Here is a 13,151-nt window from a genome sequence, read left to right on the forward strand (position 1 = left end):
TGATGGCTCGGAGCCTGGATCCTGTTTCCGATTCTGTGTCTCCCTCTCTCTCTGCCCCTTCCCCGTTCATGCTCTGTCTCTCTCTGTCCCAAAAATAAAAATAAAAAAAATTTAAAAAAAAAAAATAAAAAAAAAAAATAAATCAGTCGATTTCATTTTAAGGAGAGAAAAAAAAAAAAAAACACTTCTGGCCTAGTGTGAAAAAGCAGATCTCTCAACACAGCACTCAACATTTCTACAATAATTAGCAATGGCTGGGTGACACTGTACCCCTAGTTTACTGGGGCATTCATGCCCCAGTCCTCACCACTCCCCATTGTCTCACACCTCGCCTGTGCTCATGCTTATGTGCATCTTTGACCCCCACGGTGGAGAATCTCTTGAGTTGTGATTGTGGCTTCTGAGTCTCCAGGGTATTATGTGTCCACACCTGTACTCTGCCATTTCTCTGCCACTTCCTATCCTAGCACTAGTAGGGGCTGCTCATATCTTGCATAAAAACTCACTCCTGAAGAGGGGCAGGAAGGAATGGATGACATCAGAGATTGTCTGGATTTGTTTCTTCGACTTTATCAGTCTGAAGGATTAGCAAAACCTTAAGTTTGGGGGCAGGGGTGAGGATGGAAACTGTCAAATGCCTCTGTTTCTACAAAAAGTAACCTACATGTATGTATTTGGCAGGTGAAAGGAAAGCAAGCCAGGATGGATATTTACGACACTCAGACCTTGGGGGTTGTGGTCTTTGGTGGATTCATGGTCGTTTCTGCCATCGGCATCTTCCTGGTGTCCACCTTCTCCATGAAGGAAACGTCATATGAAGAAGCCCTAGCCAACCAGCGCAAGGAGATGGCGAAAACGCACCACCAGAAAGTGGAGAAGAAAAAGAAGGAGAAAACAGTGGAGAAGAAAGGAAAGACCAAGAAAAAGGAAGAGAAACCCAATGGGAAGATACCTGACCATGAGCCAGCCCCCAACGTGACCATCCTTCTCAAAGATCCTGTGCGGGCACCTGCAGTGGCCGTGGCTCCAACCCCAGTCCAGCCCCCCGTGGTCATTGCCCCTGTAGCCCCAGTACCAGCTGTGCCCCAAGAGAAGCTGGCCTCCTCCCCTAAGGACAAAAAGAAAAAGGAGAAAAAAGTGGCAAAGGTGGAACCAGCAGTTAGTTCTGTAGTGAATTCTATCCAAGTTCTTACCTCCAAGGCTGCCATCTTGGAAACTGCTCCCAAAGAGGTGCCTATGGTGGTTGTGCCCCCAGTGGGTGCCAAGGCCAGTACCCCAGCCACTGGCACTGCACAGGGCAAAAAGGCAGAGGGAGCCCAGAACCAGAACAAAAAGGCAGAGGGAGTCCAGAACCAAAACAAAAAGGCAGAGGGACCCCCCAACCAGGGCAAAAAAGCAGAGGGGGCTCCCAACCAGGGCAAAAAGGCAGAGGGAGCCCAGAATCAGGGCAAAAAGGTAGAAGTGGTCCCGAACCAGGGCAAAAAGGCAGAAGGGGCCCAGAATCAGGGCAAAAAGGCAGAAGGGACCCAGAATCAGGGCAAAAAGGCAGAAGGGGCCCAGAATCAGAGCAAAAAGGCAGAAGGGGCCCAGAATCAGAGTAAAAAGGGAGAAGGAACCCCAAACCAAGGCAAAAAGACAGAAGCGGTCCCCAACCAGGGCAAAAAGACAGACGGGGCCCCCAACCAGGGCAAAAAGGCAGAGGGAGCTTCCAACCAGGGCAAAAAAGTAGAAGGGACCCATAATCAGGGCAAAAAGGCAGAGGGGGCCCAGAATCAGGGCAAAAAAGCAGAGGGGGCCTCCAACCAGGGTAAAAAAGAGGAGGGGACCCCAAACCAGAGTAAAAAGGCAGATGGGAGCCCCAATCAGGGGAAAAAGGTGGAAGTGGTTCAGAACCAGAGCAAAAAGTTAGAGGGGACCCCCAACCAGGGCAAAAAGGCAGAGGGGGCCCAGAACCAGGGCAAAAAAGTAGAGGGGGCCCAGAACCAGGGCAAAAAGGCAGAGGGGGCCCAGAACCAGGGCAAAAAGGTGGAGGGAGCCCCCAACCAGGGCAAAAAGGAGGGAACCCCAAACCAGGGTAAAAAGGCTGAGGGTGCCCCCAACCAGGGCAAAAAGACAGAGGGGACCCCCAACCAGGGCAAAAAAGCCGAGGGGGCTCCCAACCAGGGCAAAAAGGCAGAGGGGGCTCCCAACCAGGGCAAAAAGGCTGAGGGGGCCCAGAATCAGGGCAAAAAGGCAGAGGGGGCCCAGAATCAGGGTAAAAAGGCAGATTCAGTTGCTAGTCAGGGCACAAAGGCAGAGGCTGTTGCAAGCCAGGGGAAAAAAGCAGAGGGGGCCCCCAATCAAGGCAAAAAGGCAGAGGGAACCCTGACCCAGGGCAAAAAGTCAGAAGGGTCCCCCAACCAGGGCAAAAAGGTGGATACATCTGCCAATCAGGGTAAAAGGACAGAGTCAGCTCCTATCCAAGGCAAAAATGCAGATATGGTCCAGAGCCAAGAGGCACCAAAGCAAGAGGCTTCTGCAAAGAAGAAGTCTGGCTCAAAGAAGAAAGGTGAGCCTGGTAAGTAGTTCTGATTTCTCTGTGAACTGGAAGGGAAAAGCGATCTTTTAGTAGCTTATGGATTCCCTTTGGGGGAGCCATATGTATCAGTTAGTTGTTGCTACAACAAAGCTGTGTAACAAACATCCCATAATTCAGTGACTTACACCAGCAGTCATTTATTCTTTTTCGTGCTTCTGTTGAATTGGCTGAAAGTAGACTGATCTGGGTTGTCTCAGCTGAGTGGCTCTGCTTCACGCTGCAGTTTAACTAGGTTCGGCCCCTTGCTGTAGATCGAGCATAGGTCTGTTCCATATGTGTTCATTCTGGGGCCCAGGCTGAGGCTTCAGGGATTCTGGAGGGTAGAGGTCCTTCTCCTGGTTACAGTAGAGCTATAAAAGGACACATGTCAAACCAGCATCCTATTGGCCAGAGCAAGTCATGTGACTGAGCCAGAGTCAAGGGGTAGGAAGTGCACTGTCTCCAGTGGGAGGGACTGCCAAGTGATGTTGTAAGAGGTGTGAGTATGTGAGTACAAGGAGTGGTGAGGAATTAGGAATAGTAATTCCATCCACCACGCAATCTGAAACACTTCTGTGTCTTGGCAAATCTTTCTTAGACGTCTGAGTATGTTCTGCCAGCCTGTTTGTTGCTTACCTCACCTGGTACTCGTTTCTGTATGTTTGTTGAATGACTAATGGTAGGATGTTCTTAAGGTTAACAATGGCATCCACCCCCATCCCCAGTTTTTCCTCTTCCCAACTCCCTATCCCAGTTATTTCATGGACCGTTTTATATATATACAATACAGAATGGTAATTTTCTGTTATCTTTTTAGTGTGCATTATAGAAATTGGGCCAGTGAGTTCCTGTTTCCTGTTCATCACTCATTTGATATGGCAGTCTTCTGTTTTCTTTTCTTTCTTTCTTCCTTTTTTTTTTTTTTTTTTTAATATCTTAGACTAGCCATTAGTTGATTTGGATAATTAATTGCATTTGTCTTACCAAGTTATCTTAGGGGGTCTGAGATGTTTGGGCCTTGTGCTGGATAGGGGCTATCCAGCACAAGGCCCTGTGTTCTTAGCTGGGTTTCCCTTTCTTGCCTCTTTGTGGAGATGCATTACCTTTTCTCAGGTTTCCATCCTCCCCCACCTTTTGGGGGGGCATTTGTTCAGGCAGCACCCAGTTCCTTATGGGGGGACCTGTGCTGTGTGAGCAGCTTCAGGCTTCTGCTGAGCCTCAAGGATGAGCCCACCTGGCCCCCACAGGTGAGGCCAGTTTCTCAAAGCCCTCTGAAAATCCAAATGTTCAGCCTCCGTCTGCCTCCGCAGGCCAGAGGAAAGGCTTGCTGCCTTGTCTTTAAGTTGATGTTCCACTTGACCCAGGGACAGGGTATTTGAGACATGAGGACAGGGATGGAACTGAGAAGTGGCCTGTTTTCTGTAAAGCATCAGGTGTGTTCAGAATAGAGCTTCCTGTTTCCTGTGGCCTATGTCCTGTGGCCATTGTTACCATGTTTGGCTTTAGGCATCTGAAACAAGGCACAGAATAGAAATGTGATACTTTAGGAAGGAAGGCAAGTGGTACTAATATGCCAGAAATAGAGAACCTTGTTAGGAGGAAGACCTAACTTTCTGACCTATATGAACCCACACAACACCTTGCTGGCCTAAGAGAGAATTTGAACAGAGAAAAGAAATTCCAGAGATTAAATATTATGGATAAAATGACAATTATTACTAAAATTATTCTAGTCAAAATTTCAATGGGATTCCCCCGCTGACTCCCGCCTTTAACTTGACAAAACTATTCTAAAAGTCCCTCTGGAGGGGAAAATAGGTTGGAATATTGGATAGATTTTTTTAAGCAGCTTTTGGGAAGCCAGTTGTGTCTGATGTGTGAATATATTCCCATGCCATTGTAATTACAGGTTAGGGTGCTGGCCCAAGGACAGACAGGTCAGAGAATAAAATGGTCCTGAAGCAGACTGTCATGCCTGAGAACTTCAGTGAGGGGAGGCAGCCTCATTTCAGTGGGAAGAAGAAATGTTCTGATCTTGGGCAACATGTTCAAGATTTGGAAGAGTCTGCTTATGGATCCCTCTAAACATGTAAGGTCTGGATAAATTAGATTTAATTAAAAAAAAAATAAAACCCCAGAAAATACCAAAGACAGCCAAAATTAATATTAATCAGCCCAGATATCGGGAGGCCTGACGCCACTCCAAGGTTGCAATGAGAAAATCACAAAGGCCAATATGGGGCACTGGGCCACAAAAGCAACCACACAGGATCGTCAGACCCAGAATGAAAACCCAGCCACACAGGGTATTATGTGCAGCTGAGAGGACATCTGAAAGGCGAATTTCTTTATTCTTCAGGGGGTTTGAGAGCCTAGAGACATGGGGAAAAAACTGTCTTATAATTTGTCATTTTCCTGAATGTAATTTGTCATGTGATCTCCACCTGCTGTGGTTGGGGTGTAAAGCCATCTTGAAGCCCCACCCCCACCCCCAGAGTAGATGCAGGCCACTCCCTGCACCAGCACCAGGAAGATCCTGAAATAATCTGTGTGTTCAGAAGTAGTGGGGATATGCCCAAGTGCATTGCTTCTCCAACTTTCTATGCAGTTGGATCCCCTGGGGGACTTGTTAAGGTAAAGAGTCTGACTCACAGTTCTGGGCAGAGCCTGAGACTCTGCATTTCTAACCAGCTCCTGGGAGATGCTGATGCTGTTGTTTCCAGGACCACACTTGGTGCAGGGGTGGGGGATGGGTGGGGAGCAGGTAGTAAGGACCCCTGAGTCACTGCCAGGATGGCACAGGGCAAGGTGGGTGTCTCCATGATGCCTGGCTTCCGGCAGCTTTGCAGCTCTTGTCTGTAAAGGACTGTGGACCTGAGGGTAGAGTAAGTGAAGTGTGTGCTTTGGGTGTTTGGGTGTTTGGCGCTCCCAAATACAGACATGCGGTTTGGGGCTTGCTCTGAAGACGACTCTCAAGTCAGATGTCAGTGACGAGCCATCAAGGCCCTTCTCCACTCTGAGAGCCTTCAGTCATTTGCAGCCATATTCCCACTGTCCAGAATGCTGATTTCTTTCCATGTTTTCATTTAGCCACAACCTGTGTCTATGGACGGCATGGATTTTCCAAGTGGAGTATGATAGAATAGGGTTCACTCACTCTTCCGTTGTGATGACATCTCATACATGTTTAGCATTCTAGAACTGATCTGACTCACATTGAGCATCCATGGCGGTGATCTTGTGGCCATAACCGTGTTGCTGAATGGGAAGCAGGCCACATTCCTCTCATGTAGTCATACTGCATGTCCCGTGTTCCTTCCTTTGCTCGAGATGCTGCAGTCAGCCCTGGCTGCCTGCTTTTGACCTCCTTGCCCACTAGCTGGGGTGGAGCTTCTGTATTTCTGTCCAGGGCCTGCCCACCACCAGCTTCTCCATGGCCCTGTGCACTCAACTCAAGAGCACAGCTCGGGCTGGGCTGGGTGGCCCCAGGCATCTAGAAACTTGGGGGTGTGGAGATGTGAGCGGCCTCAGCTAGGGGAGATGCCTGGAGAGTAGGTGTGGAGCAGGCCAGGAAAGGAGCTCCTTCTCCAAATAGAGGAGACCTGAACTTGGGTCAGGGAGGGCTCTAGGGCCTTGAAGTTTTAACCGTGGGCACCAGAGAGCTAGAAGTCTAGGGCTGGTCACATGGGGGCTATCTCAGTTAGCATTCAGATCGATCAAAAGTCAGTCAAATGACTGGTTCAGTTGTGCTCGCCACATTCCAAGTGCTCAGCAGTGCCCTGTGGCCAGTGGCTGCCTTTGCTGGACAGTGCAGGGAAGAGTGTCTCCATCAGTGCAGTCAGTTAGGACAGTGCCGTTCTAGACCAGAGCCACCAGGAGGAGGCCAGGCAGCCTGTAAAAATGAGCATGTCTTTGCAGCTCTGAGTTGGCACCACGCAGCTCACCCAGTGCCTTGTTCTGTCTGCCTGCATCCTGAGTGGGGTGGGAGTGAGCTCCCCGTCGTCCTCCGTATCCCAGTGCTATGTGACAAGTGAAATCGTGGAGCCTGTGGCTGGCCCATGATGCACGACAGATCAGCAGCAGAACCTGCCCCAGAGCTGGGGGGCACCACAGACGGTTGTGTCCTCAATTGTCACCAGGTGGGCCCAGCAGGGTCCTTGCTGACAGACGCCCCAGAGAGAGACCAGGCAGGTGTAGAGGCGGGCACAGGACACGCTTCTGCAGGCCCCAGTTGGAACTCTTCCAGGACTTCTGATCTGTTTTTCCTACAAGAGCAAATCAGGGCCGTGTGGCAGGTTTTTACCACTTGTCCGTGGCTGGATCTGACAGTGAACACCTGCCTTCCTAATCCACGCTTTTAAAATTTATTAGCGTATAAATGTGTGCTTCCAGCAAACAAAGTACAAACAGCATAGAAGTGTGGAAGGTGAAAACCGAAAGTCTTTCCACTCCCTCCCTTTCATGGGGGAGCCTGGGAGCCATTCCGCTCATTGCTTTGGCATACACAGTTGCGGCCTGCGGTGCACACAGCCTTGGAGCTTGCTTGCCTTGTGTACCAGGGTACCAGTGACATCTTTCTGTATTGTACCTACAGGGCTGCTGCTGCTGTATCCTGTCCCATAGCGTGAATGTATCGTTTGCTTATTTAAATGGCATTAACCAGCGTGCGGTTTTTTTGCTGCTAAAATTAATGCCACAGTGATGTACGTATATTGTAGTGTATCTCTGCAAAGTAACTACGTCGATACACAGTTGCTAAGTGAAAAGACGGGTCCGTTTTCAATTTAGGAGCACAGTGCTGCATCGCTCCCCAAAGACACTTCACGATTTACAATTTGCTCAGAGTGCTGAGAGGCCCACGTGAGCGTTTTCCAGCACCTTCCACCTGACTTGACTCTTCACGTGGTGCTGTCGAGATGGTGACCACTTGAGGGGAGCGTTATAAACCCAGGTGTAGAATAAGGAGAAGACGCTTACTTATGAAACAAAAGGCGCAGATTCTTTTATTGTTGTTTGTAGAAGAGGGAACTCGGGGAGCCACAGAGAAGTGGAAATTTCCCCAGAACTAAAGCTCCTGGGTGCATGCAGTCTGGTTGCAGGCCTCCGCTGGTTCGCTCTCGGAGAGTCCCTCAGGACTCGTGCATGGTGTTTATCAGGAATGCTGCGTCCCTCTTACAGGAAGTGTGTTGTGTACATGGTGGGGGTTTCTTGAAAATCTGTTTTTGCCCTCGGAGTCGGTCTTTGCTGGCATACCTCGGCTGGGAGTGTGAAGTTACACTTTTAGGACAGCTCTTTTTGTCCCAGTGCCTAGAGGTGAGTCCAGATTAGTACGGTGTGGGCTGGCCCCAGAGGAACCAAGGACCGACGGGGAGCGCGAGATGCCCGTTTGCACATGCTCCAGAACGTCGTGCTTCCGCTGGAACTTGGTGGGTGCACTGCTGTCGCTGAGCGTGGCTCTTCCCCTCTTGCGCTGCATTCACACTGGACACCCTTCCCTGTCTGCGGGCCTGTTTGCCCTGAGGCCAGAAGACCGTCATCGTGTCAGGGCCCAGGGGAACCCCGCCAACCTGCAGGAGATGGAAAACGCTCTCAGACACCCCACGATGACCTTGTCACACACACACGAGTCTGTGTGGGAGAAAGGCCTTCTTGGGGTACCCGACTATGGGTAAATTTTAATACCTTTCCTTCGCCCATATTTTCCAGTTTTTTGGTAACCTGCATTTTTTTTTTTTTCCATTTAAGTTTTAGTTAACAGACAGTGTAATACTGGTTTCAGGAGTAGAATTCAGTGATTCATCACTTGCATACGACACCCAGTGCTCATCCTAACAAGTGCCCTCCTTAGTATCCCCCACCCATCTAGCCCATCCCACACATACCTGCCTCCCTCCATCATCCCATAGTTTGTTCTGTATCATCGAGAGTCTCTTATGGTTTGTTTCCCTCTCTTCTCTCCCCACCCCCCTTCCTATATGTTCATCAGTTTTGTTTCTTAAATTCCACACATGAGTGAAATCATACAGTAATTGTCTTTCTCTGATTGACCTATTTTGCTTAGTACAATACACTCTAGCTCCATCCACATCATTGCAAGTGGCAAGCTTTCATTCTTTTTGATGGCTGAGTAATGTTCCATTGTATATATACACCACATCCTCTATATCCATTCATCAGTCAGTGGACATTTGGGGTCTCTCCATAGTTTGGCTGTTGTTGATGATACTGCTATAAACAGTGGGGGGTGCGTGTACCCCTTCAAATCAGTATTTTTGTATCTGTTGGGTAAATACGTTTTCTTTTTTAAATGGAAAGGAAAAAAAAAGCTCTATTATTTGTCTGCGAGTCAAATAAGCAGGCACTCATTGTATGGAGTGGGGCTCCTAACCTTTCGGGCTTTGTGAGGCAGCCCAGCCCTGACCATGGGTCCTCTGAGCAGCAGAAGGGGGTCCCTGCTCCTTCAGGGGGGTCAGGTTGAGGAAGGAAAGTGGCCAGTTCTTTTCAACCTTGTCCCAGCCTTTGGGTACCCAGTCTATGATCACAAACTGAACTAAGATGGAAAGTTCGTGGCTCCCCACATCTGTGAACCTTGAAGTGTCCTGGGGGAGCTGCTCAGCTCCATATTGTGCAAGGCCTCCCTGGCCACTCCCTTCTGTGCCAGAGCAGATGGAAATGCACAAATAGGATCATGCTCTGTACCCTTCTGGGGCAGGAGTCACCAGAGGTCAGGGGATATAGGGAAGGATCTTCAGAAAAACTGCTAAAGTCGTCTGTACCTTAGCATGTGACTTAATCTAATCTTAAGGCATGCGACTTGATAATAGCATCACCCCTTCCTTCCTACTATCCCATCCCCCCCACCCCCCAGTGTCCTTCTTCACTGTGTGCTTGCTGGGTTGCCCCCAGGATTGTGACACTATCGTTCTCAACTAGATGTTTGTGAGATGTGTGGTTTACGAAGCTCCTTTCCATGCATTTCTCCTCCTGAAGGTCTGTAACATGGATTGGTATGTTTACCTGTTTTTGCAAAAGCAGAAGCCACAGCTCACCTCTTGTTTTGAGACTTCCCAGAAGTCATGTGGCCAGTGGACGGTCAGGGATCTCAGCCTCCTGCCTTGGGCCCTCTGTCTCTGCGGGTCCCTCAGGCCAAGTGCAGCCCACCTCAGCGGCTACTCTACAGCTGTCTTAGGGCTGAGGTACACGCAGATATGTCTTGAGATTAGGTTTCATACTTTTTTCTTTCAAACTTAGTTTTTCAGGGTCTGAAGCTCTGAAATCTCTGTAGGACTTTTGAGCCTTCATAGCCTTCATTCCCTTTCTCTGTAAGTTCTTCAAGCCCAACTTCTCTTTCTCTCTCTTTTTTTAATGTTTATTTATTTTTGAGAGAGAGAGAGATGAGACAATGCGAAAGGGGGAGGGGCAGAGAGAAAAGGGGACAGGATCCAAAGCAGGCTTTGTGCTGACAGCAGTGAACCCAATGCAGGGCTCGAACTCATGAACCGTGAGATCATGACCTGAACCAGAGTTGGATGCTTAACCGACTGAGCCACCCAGGTGCTCCAACTTTGCCTTTTTGCAAGAACAAAAACATGCCCTAGGGAAGGAGCCAAATCAGTCTTGGCGCTTCGTGTCTCAGAGAAGCTGCTGGATGACATTGCTTCCAGAACTTTCCATTCAGTCATGTTAAAACATGGCAGTGCTGGGGCTCCAGTCGCTGTCCTCAGGCAGCTGTGGTCAGGAAGCCCATAATTGCACAGATCTTAAACTTTTGTTACCACCTGGGCCTCTGTCCCCCCAGTTCAGCTCCTCGGGGCCCTTGGGCCTGGCCCCTGGCCCTGGGGCTCTTCCCTCATCTGCCCTCCCCCCCGCCAGCCTTGTCTCCCAGGTGTCCTGAAATAACATCTCCTCATTGCAGACCTTCCTCCCTGCTGGCATTGCTTCTAGCCTGTAAGATAGAATCCAGATCCTTGGGGCCTAGGAAGACGTGGACTCACTCCAGTCTCACTTCCCTCTGCTCTGAGTGGCAAGGCCCCTCCGAGCCTCACTGCCTGTCCTTGCCGCTCCCCTTTCCGAAGCCCCGCACAGCCCTCGCCGTTTCCTTACCCAGTAGCGCTTGGCCAAAGCATCCCCTGCCGCTGCTGCCACGTCGCTTCCTTGGCAGCATGCCCTCCCTGGGTTCCCTTTCTGTGACTCTACTGCATGGTTGCCGTGCATCCTGTGTCTCCTCTGCCTCTCAGCTGGCAGTTCGGCCTCTGACTTAACCCTGCCGCCCCCAGTGGTGTGCTGACTGCCAGGTGCACGGTACGAGCACACTCTGTGTCTCTAGAGACCGTTGGAACCTGCCTGCCCCAGGCAGGGCTGTGTCAGGGTACCTGCACCGGCCATTGGAGTTGAGCCTCGGTCACCTGATGGGCTGTCCCAGGGCCAGGGTGGCCACCCGCTCCCATTGCTGGGCAGCGGTCAGCACCGACCTGTCGGTCGAGTCCTCTGGAGCCGCACAGGAGCGGTCCTGAGCTGGACTCTGGAGGGGCTGTGATAGTGCCAGGCCACGGAACCCCGCGAGTTCCCTAGTGCTGACACCTGGCCGCAGGGGATCCTGGTGGGGATGTAAAGACAAAACTTTCCCGAAAGGACTTTGCAGTCGACAGGGAGAGAGGGACTCCTAAGCGCCTCTTGGCAAGACAAGTTTGATTTTAGGTGACCACGCCCCCCAGCATGGTCACAGAAGGGCGCATGGTTTTGGAATTTGAGGTGTTATACACATTACCCAGTGCCGCATGCTCCCTGGCTGGGGGCTGCAGGAGGCAGAGGGCTCCTTGCTTTATCTAACCCTGTTGCCCTTCTTAGCCTCACGAGAGGGTACAGACGGGGGTGCCAGGCAGGAGCCAGAGGGTCCGTGGGCTGTGTTGCTCTATCCTCAGGGCTGGCTTCTGGGCACCACCCTTGCACGACTTCTCCGTCCCGCTGGTGGGAGTGGGGGAAAGGGCAGAGCCCCGCCTGAGTCCTTCCCGGTGGGCGCTGTCTGTTCAGGGAGGGGTCGGGGCCTGTGCCAGTCCTGTGACTGGGGCTTGCTTGAAGGTGGCCCTGTTGGTTGACTCTGCGGTGCGTTTTGTGCCGGGCATTGTTCCAAACGTGTTGGGATTTAATCTTGGCAGTGAGGCTAGGAAGGAGGAAAGATTGATTATGACCCCTATTTCGCAGATGAGGAAACCGAGGCCAAGGGAGGTGAAGCAACTTGCCCAAGGACGCACAGGCAGGAAGGAGCTGAGCTCGCAGAATTTGAGCCCAGACCGCCTGACTCAGGGGCCTTGTTCTGACCGCGGTGCCCAGTGCCCAGGGGCAGAGGTGATCTGCAGGCCACACCTGGCCCACAGATATGTTTGTTCAGCCCCACAGAGGTTTTATTTATTTCTTTGAGTTAGCTGTCAGCACTAAAGGTCAGGAGGTGACACATACAAATCTCGTTTCCGGTTCTCGGCAAGTCCACAGCTCTGAGGGTTCTGGCCCAGACCCCACAGGAGCCATCCCCTGGAGGTGAAGGAACATGTCCAGAGGCTGCCCCCTGAGCCAGACCTGTGCCATCCTTGCAGGGCCCGGTCCCTGCGGGTGTTTATTGTGTCCTCTGCCGGGCAGGTCTGGATTACTCCAGAGCAGTGAGGCACCAGTTCTGTCTCTGTTCTGTCTCTCCGCTCTTTGCTCTCTTGCTGTGACCTTCCTCCAGGCCTCCCTGCTCGTCCATTCCTGGTATTTCAGAACTCACCAAGGTGGGCAAGGCAGAGACTATAGGGGCAGGCTCTCAGGAGCTCGTCTCACTACGATTCACTGCCTCATGGTCTTCGTGAAGTCAGTGGTTTAGCATATTAGATGTTAGTCTTTGACAAATTTAGTGTAGTGCCTTAAGATTTCACAATGCCGGGGATTATTTCCAGTTTTCGAGTCTTTGCTGGAGATGTGTAACATGCCGGCCCAAGTTAGCTCCCGTTAGCACGTGATTTGTGGCCCGGGTGCCCGCCTCCCAGGAATAGGCATCCAAGTGAGCTCAGCGCCACTGGTTTGGTGAGAGGATCTTGAAACCCAGAAGCAAAGACAGTTCACACGGAGGTCCAGAAGTTCTGGTGCCTACTTCCAAGTACTTTTTTCTTTCATTTTTACTTCCCCTGATTTGGGGGAAATAAAGATGGCACCATTCTTTAAATTTTTTTTTTTTTTTTTTACATTCCCTTTATTTTTGATAGAGAGAGACAGAGCACAAGTAGAGGAGAGGCAGAAAGAGGCAGAGACACAGAATCCGAAGCAGGCTCCAGGCTCCAAGCTGTCAGCACAGAGCCCAACGTGGGACTCGAACTCACAAACTGCGAGATCATGACCTGAGCCAAAGTCGGATGCTCAACTGACTGAGCCATCCAGGTGCCCCAAAGATGGCAGCATTCTTACCTAAACAACTTCATGGAAAAGTGTAAAGCTGGGGCTCTCTAAAAATACCTTAAAAGATAGTGTTCGTATGAACATAGAGAAGGCCAGGGAAGTTTGTGTGGGGAGATCGGGCGATAGGCAGGGGAGAGTTAAATTGTGCTGTGTGTAGCTTTGGATTGTT

The 13,151-nt window shown here is 50.7% G+C and overlaps 1 protein-coding gene across 3 annotated transcripts in view; it reads left to right on the top strand.

Moving 5' to 3' along the window:
* Positions 1–13,151, top strand: part of RRBP1 (ribosome binding protein 1) — a 65,004-nt gene that overhangs the window by 23,950 nt on the left and 27,903 nt on the right. For 2 of the 3 annotated variants that reach the window (XM_058684809.1, XM_058684811.1), the window contains exon 2: positions 682–2,557. In XM_058684809.1, the coding sequence (XP_058540792.1) occupies positions 703–2,557 (1,855 nt within the window). In that variant the 5' untranslated portion in view covers positions 682–702. The remainder of the gene's footprint in view (positions 1–681; positions 2,558–13,151) is intronic. The other variant, XM_058684810.1, reaches the window with a different exon arrangement.

The sequence above is a fragment of the Neofelis nebulosa genome, chromosome 9, assembly GCF_028018385.1.
Source record: "Neofelis nebulosa isolate mNeoNeb1 chromosome 9, mNeoNeb1.pri, whole genome shotgun sequence".
Taxonomy (NCBI): domain Eukaryota; kingdom Metazoa; phylum Chordata; class Mammalia; order Carnivora; family Felidae; genus Neofelis; species Neofelis nebulosa.